At 40.3% G+C, this 13,377-nt stretch overlaps 1 protein-coding gene across 1 annotated transcript in view; it reads left to right on the forward strand.

Moving 5' to 3' along the window:
• CPB1 (carboxypeptidase B1) overlaps positions 1–7,530 on the forward strand; it is a 43,329-nt gene extending 35,799 nt beyond the window's left edge. Inside the window, exons 10-11 of the mRNA XM_045851393.1 lie at positions 5,462–5,546; positions 7,163–7,530. Of these exons, the coding sequence (XP_045707349.1) occupies positions 5,462–5,546; positions 7,163–7,350 (273 nt within the window). The 3' untranslated portion in view covers positions 7,351–7,530. The remainder of the gene's footprint in view (positions 1–5,461; positions 5,547–7,162) is intronic.
• The last annotated feature ends 5,847 nt before the right edge of the window (positions 7,531–13,377 follow it).

Below are 13,377 nucleotides of genomic sequence, written 5' to 3' on the forward strand. Positions count from 1 at the left end.
TTCCTTGAATTTTAAAGAGCTTAAAAATATGTCTGTAGATCAGCCAAAGAAAAAATTTGGTTTACATCAGGGCAAACATTCCCACACTCCCCGTGGGCTCTGCTGAGATAGCAGGCCCTGCACTCCTGAGCCAAGCCTGCCCCCGACTCCTTGCCTTTCTCTAATCTAAAGATTCTGCATCCGGGGCCTGCACTTGTTTATTCTCTTCCTTTTCCAGAAACGTATTTGTTTGTTAAAGCCCCATAGGCTTTCTCTCCAGTGCCTTCTTGTAGGCCTTGCAGGCTTCTCCTTTTGCACCAAAATTATAAAAGTTCCATTTCTCACTGGTCCCTTGGTTTAAGGTCCCCGTTATCACAGGAGGGAAGGAAGGAAACTACAGTTAAAGATCATTTTGATGATTCCCTTCTCGCAAGCATCCACCAGAGAGATAGTTAAACTAAGGACTTCCAGTAAGAAACAAAGTTCTGAAGAAAATTTCCTTTCAATTGGTTTAGACCTCAAGTCATTCTGGGGCCTTCATTTCCTTGCACTATAAAAATGGACCAATGGAAGATTAGAAGGCAGCATCCCCAATCTTGACACTGGCTGTATCCATGGAGGCTGCAACGAGGACCATGAGCTCAGTCATGAGACACGGGCTTCCTGATCACATGTTGCCCAGGAACACAGGTCACTGGGAAAAAAACACCCTCACTTTATTCATCTCCCAGCCCCCTGGCGCTCAGAGCCTGGAGAACCATTACAGTGGTCCTCTGCCTCTGGGGCTTTGAGTTAGATGTGACACTTTAGACTCTCTCTGTCTTTTGCTGTATGACCAAGGCCTCTTTCTAAGAAAACAGGTGACAAAAGAGAACATGCATAAGATGTGGTAGGAGATTCATATCTAAGGATTAATAAAGCCTCATTATGTTTGGCCTTGACTGAAAGCAAAGTTTTCTCTGAGGCTGATTTATATTTAGCTTTCTTCTGTTCTTTACAATTGGTAAAACCAGCTCCAGCAACACTTCTTTTGAAGTATTCGAAGGCCACAAGGAGAAGTGAAAAAGAGCACAGGATTTAAAGCAAGAAGAACCTAGCTCGAGTCAGCCACTTACCAGGGCTGCATGCCCTTGGGCACGTTCTTTTATCCTCTCTGAGTTTCAGTTCTTTTATCTGTGAAATGGGGATAAAAATATCTAGCTCTTATCAAGAGTTCTTTGTAGAGTCTAAAGTTTATGTAAATGTTAGTTCTTATTTTGAATCCATTGAGCAAAGATGTAAGATGTCCCTCAAATGACAGGTTATATAGAAAGTGTCATTAATTGGAGTTTTGTAAGACGTGGATCACACTCTGATGTGCGATTGCTTCTGTGGGTCTTTCGTCAGCTGTCTTTGTCCCTTTTTACAGAGCCATAGAAGGGAAAGAGTTACCACTCTAACACGTTAGCAAATGCCGGGATCACCTCCCTCTCTCCCATTCCTGGCAGGGGTCAGTCACCCAGCTCGGTTGAGACATTCCCACCAAGCATACTGCCCCCCATGGCATTCTGTTCTACTGCAGAATTCTATATCAATGAAATGTGGACAGATAATGTTGGGAAGATAAATGACTAACACTTGTGAAAGTATTTGAATTCTTCAAAAGAAAAGACCCACACTGATTCCAGGGATTTTTGTTAAGATCATTGGAATTTTAAATATGATATTTTGGTTGCTTAATGTCTGTTCTGAATTTTTTGTCTCTTGGCTTTGAGGGGCTAAGAGAAAGGGCTCACAGATTTCATTTCTTTCAATATTAATGGAAATAAGTAAATCCACAGCAGAAGTCAATGTCTAAATGTGGCAACCCATCAGCCAGCACTCTATGGTTCTGCCACCCTCCCCACAAGCATCCCAATCACCACTCAGGTGAGTTACAGTTCAGCCTCTGCAAAGATCAGTACTCTGCACCAGTATCCAAATCAGGCCCCGAACCTGTAAGTCCTAGAACAAGACTCAATCAACTAACCATGTGCTACATGCTATGCAATCTGCTGAGCATACAAAATGAATAGCCAAGCATCCCTTCTCACCTAGGGGTAGAAGGCAAATAAATGCAAAAAAAAAAATGATTATAGCACAGAGTGATAGCAACTCTGATAGAGGTGTAAGCCCCCACAAAGGAGGGGACTCAGCGCTCCCAAGAGAGTTCAGACAGCTTAGCAAAGATAGGTGACACTACAAACTGAATCTTGAAGAACAACAGCCATTTTCCATGTGAACAAGGAAAGAAAGGGGAGTCTAAAAAAGGAAGAAGGACACTCAAAGACATGGCGGTAAGGAGAGGCAAGGTCCGGTCTACAGGGATGAGTTCAGGGAAACCTAGCTTGGAAGGAACAGGGGAGGCACAACAAGCCTGCAAGAGAAGGGAGGCACCAGCGCACACTCTTATGCAAAGAACGGAGGCTCGCCTTCATTAGAAAGTGAGAGTCACTGAAAGGTGTGATGAGGTGACACTCATAAAATGAATGATGAGGTAGATACTCAGATAAGAAAGCCCCTGAGGGCAAGGAGAGCTAAGGCGGAGGCATATAAACAAAGTGTTCCTGCAACATGCACGAGTGACAGAAGCAAGAAGACGGCAGTTTTAAGATAGCATCAATCTTAGATATTGCTTCAGCATTAACGGCAGAGCAGCTGTTTCCAAGAGATGTCTATGAGGCTTACAAAACGCTTGGTTATCATTTTGAGAAAAGTCAAATGGAAATTTTCTGTGTGATCTTAACAGCAGTATATGGCTAGATTGATAAGTTGATTAAGTCAAACGAAGTAACAGATCAAGAGTAGGTTTTGTTGGATAACTCAAATAGTACATTACACTAATAAATATATTGAGAGACTTGAAGGTCAACCAATATACAGGAGTTCCGCAAACGAAGACAATGATCTTCTTGTCGTAAATCCTCCCTAGTCTTCCTAAATTTTCACACTTGGGACTAACTCTGGAGAATCGTATATCTTTTTGTTTCCAGCTTTATTGAGACATAGCTGACATATTATAATATACTGGTAATATGGTTATTTGATCCATGTATATATTGTGAAATGTTTACCACATTAGTCAACATACCCTTTACCTCACACAACTATCATTTTGTTATTGTCGTTATGGTGAGAACATGAAAGCTCTGCTCTCATGGCAGCCTTCACGTGTTTAATGCAGTATTGTAAACTATGGTCACAGTGCTGTGCCTGAGATCACCGGGACTTACTGAACTCATATTTCTTCCAAATAAAAGCAGTAATTCAAGGCTGAAGGGGAAAAAACAAACAGATGAAAAGCCTAGAGAAGGTAACTATGGGAGGAATAAAAGTTTTATAGGATCAAATGTTCTGCCTTACAGAAAAATAACTAACTAGAGATGGCCTTGTGTAATGGCCAAAGAAATTGTAGCACACTAAAATCTTGCTGTTTACCTGCCAAAAGAATTAGTACCTCACCATGTTTCACATCACTAAGAGATGGTTTTAATCTGAGTATTATACAATGTTTGCAGAGTATTCCTAGTCTATTTGGCAAAAGGCCCTAATGGGGGGTGAGAAGACCTAACTCTAGTGTGTTGGTAAAAATAAGATGACCAGACACTTAGATCACACAGTAAAGATTCCATGCAGTGAGAGGAAGCCCATGATAGTTTACCGGTTTGGAAAAAAAGGAAAATGAAACCCTAAAATTTTCACGTTACTATCCACAGTTTTGAGAATAAAAAGTTAACTACAAAAAACTGCATCATTTCAATTGACCAAACCAAAAAATCATGATTTAAATGTTACAATTCTTTTTAAAGTTTCTAATTTACTACTTGGTTGATGAAGCATTGACTCTTTGGGAGCTGGAATCCTTGAAGTCTTACAGACATGCCCTCATCAATTTTACCTGAGACTCTACTAAACTGGTTTTAATATTAGAGAAAGAACCAAAGGAAGTTGCTCCATTGTAAATAGAATCATTCTGCTTTCATCACTAACCTCACAGTTTTCCAAGCATATGTACAAGACCTAATTATGATGCCAAAGTATGAAATATAGCTAGTTTCATAGCCAGGATGAATTGTGGCTTTTTCTCTTACAGTAAACAAATTTTCAAATCTGTGTTCCCCGGACAGCCCATGCAGGCCTTGCTTTTCTAATGATTCATTTAAATAGGCAGGGTGTCGTGTATGTTAGAGCATTTAAGGTACAAGGAGGGGCTGGGTACAGAGCCCTCCCTCTCTTGAGGAACTAAGTGCAGGGGCCAGTCAGCAATGGGTCCTTTGAGAGGGTGATGCCACTTCTAAGAAAAGAAGAATACACATAAGTTAATATTTTCTACTTATTCTAAAATTCAAATGTCCTGAATTTTGTCCTGAAATAAAATAAATGTTCTCTAGTTTTTCAGTCTACAACTCTTCCAAGCCGGAACTACCCCACATGCTTGCAACTGCCAATTCCTAAGCATTTCTTTGCTGGACTGGGGATTGTACTGGCTATTCAGTCATTCATACATGTAGTTTCCAATGCTCCTGCCCCAACTCCCATCACCCTGTAATGGCTTTATCACGACTTCATAACCTGCCACATTTCCAGGGGATTTGTGTTTCTATTTGGGGTCATTTTGCATGTATATGATTTTTGTTTGTTAGCCTGTAATGGGCACACAACCTCTGTACAACCATAAAGACCTCCTTTCCTCTCGCTCTTCCCTCACAAGCTCCAGAGACAAGATAAATTTGCCAAACTAATCCTGAGATGTGACCTTACTTTTAATACACAGTGACATCTTGTTATGTCAATAAATGTGATATCTGGGACAGTTACAGATTGCTACAGCCTCATTTCTCTAGCCCGAACTAAGGTTTAAAAAAATTGTTTCACAAGCCAAAATAAGAATTCCAGAAAAAAAAACAGAACTAAGTTCTATGTAAATAAAAAAAGAAAATGAAGCAAAAGATTGTCCTCTGACTAAAACAGGACTTACTCCCAGAACTCATACTTTACTGTAACAGTGATTTAAAATAAATAAACCAATTCTCAGATAACTGGGTAAGAAGAGTGCTAACCATTCTCAGAGTTGCAACAAATAGTTACTGAACAATCACTAAGTGACACGCCCTGAGCTAGACCCTGGGGCCACTGAGAAAAAAAGACAGAAGAAGTCAGAGAACTCAGAGGCCAGCAAGTGGTGTTGACATGATATGACACATTGTGCGTGTGACAGAGGGAAGCTCAGAGTGACTGCTTGGGGCGTTAGGGGAAGGCATCCTTTCGGGGCCATCACTGGGATCACATGGCTAAGTTCGAAGGAAAAATTGGAATGGGTGCTGGTAAGTATGAAACGTTAACCAGAACTGTGATGTACGCCTCTTCAATGTCGTCAAAATAATGTGTGGTGTCTGTTCATTTGTTTGTTTTTTGTCGGTATGTGCTCTGATTTACTTACTCACCTACTGCGGTCTTTTTGCAGAATGCCCTGGCTAAAGCTACCGTGAAAGAACTGGCCACACTGCATGGCACCAAGTACACATATGGCCCAGGAGCTACCACAATCTGTGAGTCTGGGCTTCAGAGCTATGTGGAGACCCCATGCCTAAAAAGACAACAAATGGTTCCTAGAGCCTTTTCTTTCTGATCATTTACAGCATGTGGCTTCTGCTGGACAGTGAATTTTATATAAAATATGTCATCCATTTTCTGTTCAGGAGACATTCGCTCTCTGTAAACACCTATTGAGCATCTGTGGTGTGCCAGCCCCTTACTAGGTCCTAGGGAAGCAAGGAAGGGTGAAGAGGAGGGAAGGAGAAAAGGAGGGAAGGGACGAACACAGTCTTCAAAGAACCCACGGCAGGGAAGCAGGGAATGTGAGCACAGGTGAGCTACATGCTGGGACAGAAGGGTGCAAAAGAAAGAACACACCAAGGACTAACCAAGCCAGCCTGTCGTGCCAGCAATGACTACCCAGCATCATGCCCCAGAAGCTTTGTCTAGAAGGACAATGGTCTGAGGAAAGCATAAGAGGGGTGTTTCCCTGGCTAACCAGTCACCTGGGCTGTGCAAACAAGTGGACAAGAGACACACAGCCAGAGAACTAGGTGGGGGCTAGACCCCAGAACCTTGGGCTTCACTGGGAAGGCACATTCTGCAGGCTGTTTTTAATTTCTACTGATATTTTTCTTTGTCCTTGCATGATTTCTTTCTGCCCTGCACCTGAAAGGACTAGAAATACAAGGAAAAAGACCCAGTCCTGTCATCAAGGGGCCTCCCATGCAATTGGACAGGCTCCCATCCTAAGGTGCTTTTTAAAAGCTATATGTAGAACACAGTTTTCTGTATTTTTGTCCTTTTTTAAACTGCTCTGAACCCAGTGGGGTATACTATTTTTAAGGGGTTCTAGCGGAAATAACTGATCTATTCATATATTGAGGACACCTTGTCTACTTTATACTGTGAGACCTGGGAGGGCAGAGGCCACGTCTTTCCTTTGTCCTGACTTCCCCAGAGTTGAGCCAATGGCCTGCTGCACAGTGGGGCTGTATGTCATTGGCTGAATTAAATAGATGAAAGAATGAACAAATGAGTGATGGAACGAATGAAGAACAAGTGAATGAATGAATACATAATCTACGTGGCAGCAGCATCATAGTTGTTAACGAATGAATGCTTCATCTATGCCAGGACACATGCTAGACCCTGAGGAAACGAAAGTGAAGGCCCAGCCCTGCCCTCCAGCTGCTCTGACCTCAGCGTGCAGCACAGTTTCTGCAGAAACTGTGGAGTTCTTTCCTCTCATCTGTCATCACGCAGCATTTCTTATTTTCCTAGGAGATACACATTCTTTTCCCAGAAATTATACATGTGTTGTAAACAAATTGCAGCCAATGTAGCATAGTTTACCATAGCCTACAGGCATACTGAGAAGTTCGTATATTACAATTACAGGCTTCCTAAGGTATTAAACACATCATTCTTACAAAAAAGGCTTAGAGGTAACATTGCACCAATTTTTTTTAAGTAGCCCCATATCTTTTATGATCCAGTTTACTAGACAACTAGCCTATGTATTTTATGTTGCACAGTGAAACGTTTGCAATTATAAAAGGGAGCTGGCATCTTTAAAAATTTCTGTCCTAGGTGTAAAGATTTTTTTTCTGCTGTTTGCACATTTTAGATCCTGCTGCTGGAGGCTCTGACGACTGGGCTTATGACCAAGGAATCAAATATTCCTTCACCTTTGAACTCCGGGACAAAGGCAGATATGGCTTTACCCTTCCTGAATCCCAGATCCGGCCAACCTGTGAGGAGATGATGCTGGCCCTCAAGCACCTTACCAGCTACGTCCTGGAGCATCTATACTAGTCAAGCATGCGGAGAACCTTAGTTCAAAATGCTCACTCTTTCTTTTTTGCCCTGAATTATAATTTCTGTTTGCCTAAATACTTCCAGATTCCAATCCTTCTTGTAAGTATCTGGGTCTATTAAATTACTTGGATCTTTTAATGTTTCCCATAATAAAAGTGAATCATTGTCATTGGGAAACCTGACAGATTACCTACTTCTTTGGGGGGCAAATGATGTGAACAAATGACTGAGCAAGCTGTGCACAGGCAATGACGTGGGTCAGCACACATAGGAGTACGGAGTCCTCAGGGTGTCAGCCAACATGGGCAGAGCAGAGCCCCCATACACAGGTTATGATGGGGGCTTGCAAGAAAAATAAATACAAGGTGAAATTTAGGATTGTAAACCATAGTATAGGTGAGAGGACCCCACCTTGGTTTAGCTTTCCTCTCACTCAGCTCACTCAAGTTATTTTCTGACCTGTCCATTACGTGCCAAGCACTTTCCGAAGCAACTGAGAACAGAGCAATGAATGAATGAAAAAGAAAGATGACATTTCTGCCCTCAATGGTTGTATAGGCCATTTGGAAAGACAGACCTGAAACAAATATTTAACTTATTATTTAATAATTCATTAATTTACACTAAGCAAGTGTCGGAATAAATAAATAACATTAAAAGATCTACTTACCTGATGTGGGGGAGAAGGTTCTCTCAGGAAGTGCTGAATCCTGAAGAATATGTCACAATTAGCTGACAAAATGAGCACCCCTTTTCAGGCCCCGTGACTATTCAGAACCAGAGAGAAGAAAGCCAAAGAAGGTGAAGCTTAGAGAGCTGAGGACAGAAGGGTATATGTATGGACTTAGGAAGGAGCTGGGGACCATGTCAGGCAGGTCATCTTAAGGATTTGGAACATCGTTCTAAGGGACAATGGAAAGCAATTAAATACATTAAGTTGTAGATGGCAGGATCAGTTTTTAAAACACCCAACAGACTAAGGTGTGGGAGGCAGATTGGAGGTAAAACAGGAGGTGTCTGGAATCCCAGCTGCACCCAAAATCATTCCATGACTTCAAGTTTTCCAGAATCAGAACTGAACATGCTAACATTGGAATGTATTGTGCAAAGGTCAATTTTTTAAAATAATATGTATTTTAGTTATAATTTGAGGGTATCCCTTACTTCAAATTCATAATTGAAATATTAGCTTATTGTTTTCTATGTGGATTCAAGGAAAATAAGTTCCACATCCAGCAAAGTATGTTAAAGTATCTATAACACTGCTCTATTCAAAATAAGAATTCTACTTTGTGCCCAGCATCAAAAGAGCATACAATAGCCCTGGTTGGCATTGCTCAGTTGGCTGAAGCACCACCCCATAAGCCAAAAGGTCGTAGGTTCTATTCCTGCTCAGGACACATACTTAGGTTGTGGGTTTGACCCTGGGTCAGGACACGTGCTAGAGGAAACCACTGATGTTTTTCTCTTCTATCAGTGTTTCTCTCCCTCTCTCTCTCTCTTCCCCTCTTTCTATCTAAAACAATAAGCATGTGAGAATTTAAGTGAATTAAGTGAGAATTTAAAAAAAAAGAAAAGACCATGGGGAAAAAAAAAGAGCAAGCAATAGAGTATACAATATTGACTTATAACGTTGTGCACCTGAAATTTATATAATGTTATTAACCAACATTACCTCAATAAAAATTAATTTAAAATGATAGTATGGGACACAAAACAAAACCAAAAAGAATCCTTTGAAGTACCAATGGTTTGTTTAGAAGTTGTCAAGTTGAAGAATGATTAATGCATTAATTGTCCACTAGATGGTAGCAGTGAAGCTGATACAATTTGTCAAGCAAATATCAACATAATTTAGTAATATATTATTTAAATAGGAAGAAAAAAAGATACATCTTAATGGCAAAAGAAATCCCCATAAAGTCTTAAGCAGTACTGATGGTAATTTTAAAAACAGATGTAATTTATCTAAATTATCTTTCCCCCATTCCAATTTAAGTTATATCCATGCTATGAATTGGAAGGCTAACTCAACTGTAGCTACCTGAGTGAAGTTTTCTCGCTGGAGGTGTATCATTCAGTTCACAGATGGTTCCACAGCACACTCCCTTACTTGCCTCTAGCAGATAACATCGACCCCTAAATAAAGGATGCAGTGACCCAAAGTTCAGAAGTTATGTGAGTAAACCATAAAGAACCTTCCAAAGTCTCTAAATTGAATGCTTTTAAATAGAAATTAGGAATATGGATGGGCTTTCCTAAAATTACAAGGAATTTTTAAGAAGAAAAATAAGGATTGGGTGAGCAAATACACAAATACTCTCATTTACAATCCCATGTAACTGAGATTTCCTGCACTGGGACATTTTTGCTGTATCTGTTGCCAACTGGCTGAGAATGTCAGATAACTGGCTAAGAGTGTCACTTGCCTGAACTAAATTAAAAAAAAAAAAACACAAAAACAGAAAAATCTGCTTTATCCTTCCCAATGTAGTAGTGCCATATGCTCTCCTGCCCAGCTGACCAGAGACTGCTGAGGGCACCAGCCCAAACTTGCCCCCTCAGGAACCCCTGGCTGTTAGGGCATCTCTTCTCCCTTCTTTAACCTACTCCCAGCCCTAGAGCTCAGGACAGACTGTGAGCCCTTCCTGCAGTTCCACATTCTCATCTCTCTCAAAGCAGCAATTAACCAACAACACAGGAATGGCCCACTGAATCTCTGTTTTCTCCAATGGTTTGGCTATAAAATAACTAGACTGGTTTTCCAGGCTGGATTATAGAAGTTCTACACACCTAGGACCACATTCCATGTGTTTATCTGCTTTTGCCAACTAACTATATGAACTGGTGGGAGGGAATTTCAGGCCTAGACAGAAGGGGAGTAATCATGACAGTTAATGTGGTTATTTGGGTGCCAGATGGGGTCCTGATGATCCTCTTGGGTCATCTCATGGGAGCAGGCAGTCACTGTCCCCTGGCCAGGTCTGACACTGCCTGAATCACACACCCAGGCCTTTGTCCAGAGATGCCACCTTGGCTACAATGACTAGGGACAAGATTCTCTGCAGTATTTTGCAAGGCAGCTTTGTTTCAACATTATGAATCCAACACCCACAATTAGAGGTAACAAATTTATCTTTCACCGTATCCTTTATGAAATACCGAAAGGTATTTCTGGGGTGTATTGGATTGGATTTAAAGTCAGAGAAGTATTTGAAGGATTTTAATAAATTACAAGAGAATTCTGACTTTCATTTTCTAGGACATTTTTCTTATAAGAATATGGTTTGAAAAATATGCAGAAAAGCATAGTTTAAAATAAAGTGATATTTTAAATTGTGGTTAGACATATAATACTGAAAAATACTAGGAGTACAAAGACCCAGGAAGATGGAAAATTATTGGCATGTGAAGCTTCAACTTTAAATCTCTTTTAAAAATGATTAATTGAACTTATGAAACATCTTGTCTTACACAATCAATCCTGAAACAGTGCCCCAAAACTTGCTCAGTCCATACACATGGCAAGACCTTTTATGAATCTTACTATAGTAGTTTAAAGTTGTACTGAACTGTGCTTGTCAAAAATCTATGACCTGTTCTGCAAAAAAGCATCAGTATATTCTTGTACTCCATCTATTATACAATTCTTCAGAGGCTAAATAGATTGGGGAGAAGTGAGAGGTCTTAAAAGCATCACATATTTACGTCTCATTCCAAAAACAGGGAACTGTCAATATTGCAACAGACATTAACAGGTGAAAGATTTATTTGAGTCTCACCCTGAGAGGTATCAGGATCCTTAAAATATTTATCTAGATCCCAAAATAAAATAGAGGTGTCCTTCCTACTTAACCTAAAAAAAGATACAGAAGTCTTTTCTACAGTTCTAAAACTAGTCACACACACACACACACACACACACACACACACACACACAGGATTCAAGAAATATATCAGAATGTTAGAATTCATGGATTTTTCTGTTGTCTTCTTCCAACTTTCCTATATTTTGCTAAATTGTTTTCAATAGGCATTTATTTGTTTTAGAATCAGAAAATAAATTTCCAAACAGCAAAGTTATTACATTAAAACATTCTTAAGGTAGTCCACAATGACACAAATATAGAGGGAGGTGTCGCCTCCGAAGGTCACAGCACACACTTGAGTCTGCCATGCAATCTGTTCTGATACTCGTCAGTTGTGTGACCTGCCAGTGGCCAGTGTAAGTTGGTTTACAGAATCTGACAATTTTATCACCTACCTAGAGGTCACAGCATGTTTTTTAGCACCTGCCATCCACCAAGTCCCTTACATGTGCTACCTCATTTAGTCCTCACAGCCACTTTTCAGAGGTGCATTTGCATCCCCATTTTACAGATGAGAAAACCAAGACCCAGAATGACTAGGCAGCTTGCTCAAGGTAAAGTAGCCAGTGTTTGGGAGCTACTCTGAGGTTATATCTGTGTAAGTCCAAAGTCAAGCTCTTCTTTTTCTCTGCACCCCTGCGAAACCTACGCTCAGAAACAACAGAAGCAGCATTTGGTCTGGCAGTTTCTAGTGCTGATGAGCTTGTCCAATGTCAAGAATATGAAACCATTTGTAAAACCCTCCTCTTCCTTACCTGCAGGGCTAGAGCAAGGGGACCAACCTTTGAAGGAATAAAGGAAAGTCATACATTATATCACACACCTATCAGATGGAGAAAAATAAACTATTGCTGCTACTTATAACCTATAATCCCCCCAAAAATACTATTTTGATAATGAAAATAGGCAACCATGACTCTAAGAAATTTCATATATGACCACCTATGCATCTGTCAATGTGAGGGGGAATTTTTAAAAGGCGATTCTAATAACTTCTCTGATTAGATCAATTCACTCACTCTATTAGATTACCTATGATTCTGGGTAAAGATGTGTTTTCTCCCAAATAACTTATAATTGACTGAACTTTGTTCAAAACTAAAGGCCCTCCCCCAGGAAACCATTTAAAATGGTCTATAAATGACATTCATTAATTTGACTTTCATAAAAGCATTTAATGGGCACCTGCCTCCCCCAGATCCTGAAGATAGCCATTGTACACTTGAGCACCCATGTTATCGCGCCCTCTCCGAGTCCTCACTGCTTTAGGCACAGGCACTACCTCTGAGGATGGAGCGGGGAGAATGGGAAAGGAGTGGAGAAGTGGATGCTTTAGCTCTTTCTGTAATGTTTACTTCTTTACAAAGAGAGGTACAGAACAAATATGGCAAAAGTATTACCAACATAAAGTCTAGATGGTGAACACATTAATGTTTTCTACATTACTTATAATATTTTAATAAATTTAAAATATTCTGCCTTGGTTGATGTGGCTCAGTGGATTGAGTGCTGGCCTGCAAACCAAGGGGTCACTGATTTGATTCCCATCAAGGCACATGCCTGGGTTGCAGGCCAGGTCCCCAATTGGGGGCGCACAAGAGGCAACCAATGGATCTATCTCTCACAGATCATTGTTTCTCTCTCTCTCTTTCTCCATCCTTTCCCCTCTTTCTAAAAATAAATAAATAAAATCTTTTAAAACTATTCTGTAATTTAAATGTTTTTAAAATTCAAAAATTTACAATGTAGCTTCAAAAAAACATGTTATTAAGGAGCACCCAGCAAGTTTCAGTGGACAGATACTCAAATGCATCTCAGGTTCCAAATGCAAATTTAAACTGATTCCTTCCATCATTCAATTCAAACATATGGTAGAGTAGTATTTTAGAACAAAGAACTGGGTTCAATGCCAGCTCTGTGAATATACTAGCTCTGTTACCTTGGGCAAGTTATTTGTTTAAAAAGGAATCTGCCTCCCATCCCATCTGTAAAATGGGAATTCCCTATTATAAAATATAAATGAGTAGTATTGCCTTTAGTGTTAATGTTGCTACCACACTTGTCTCCCCTCAACTAGAAAACATGGGGAGGGGCATGGTAGAGGGACACTTCATCCACCAGAACCCTAAGAGGAAGTCAGCTGCTTCTCCAGAGA

Source organism: Phyllostomus hastatus, unplaced genomic scaffold (assembly GCF_019186645.2).
Source record: "Phyllostomus hastatus isolate PE091 unplaced genomic scaffold, TTU_PhHast_1.1 phas_contig_86, whole genome shotgun sequence".
NCBI lineage: Eukaryota > Metazoa > Chordata > Mammalia > Chiroptera > Phyllostomidae > Phyllostomus > Phyllostomus hastatus.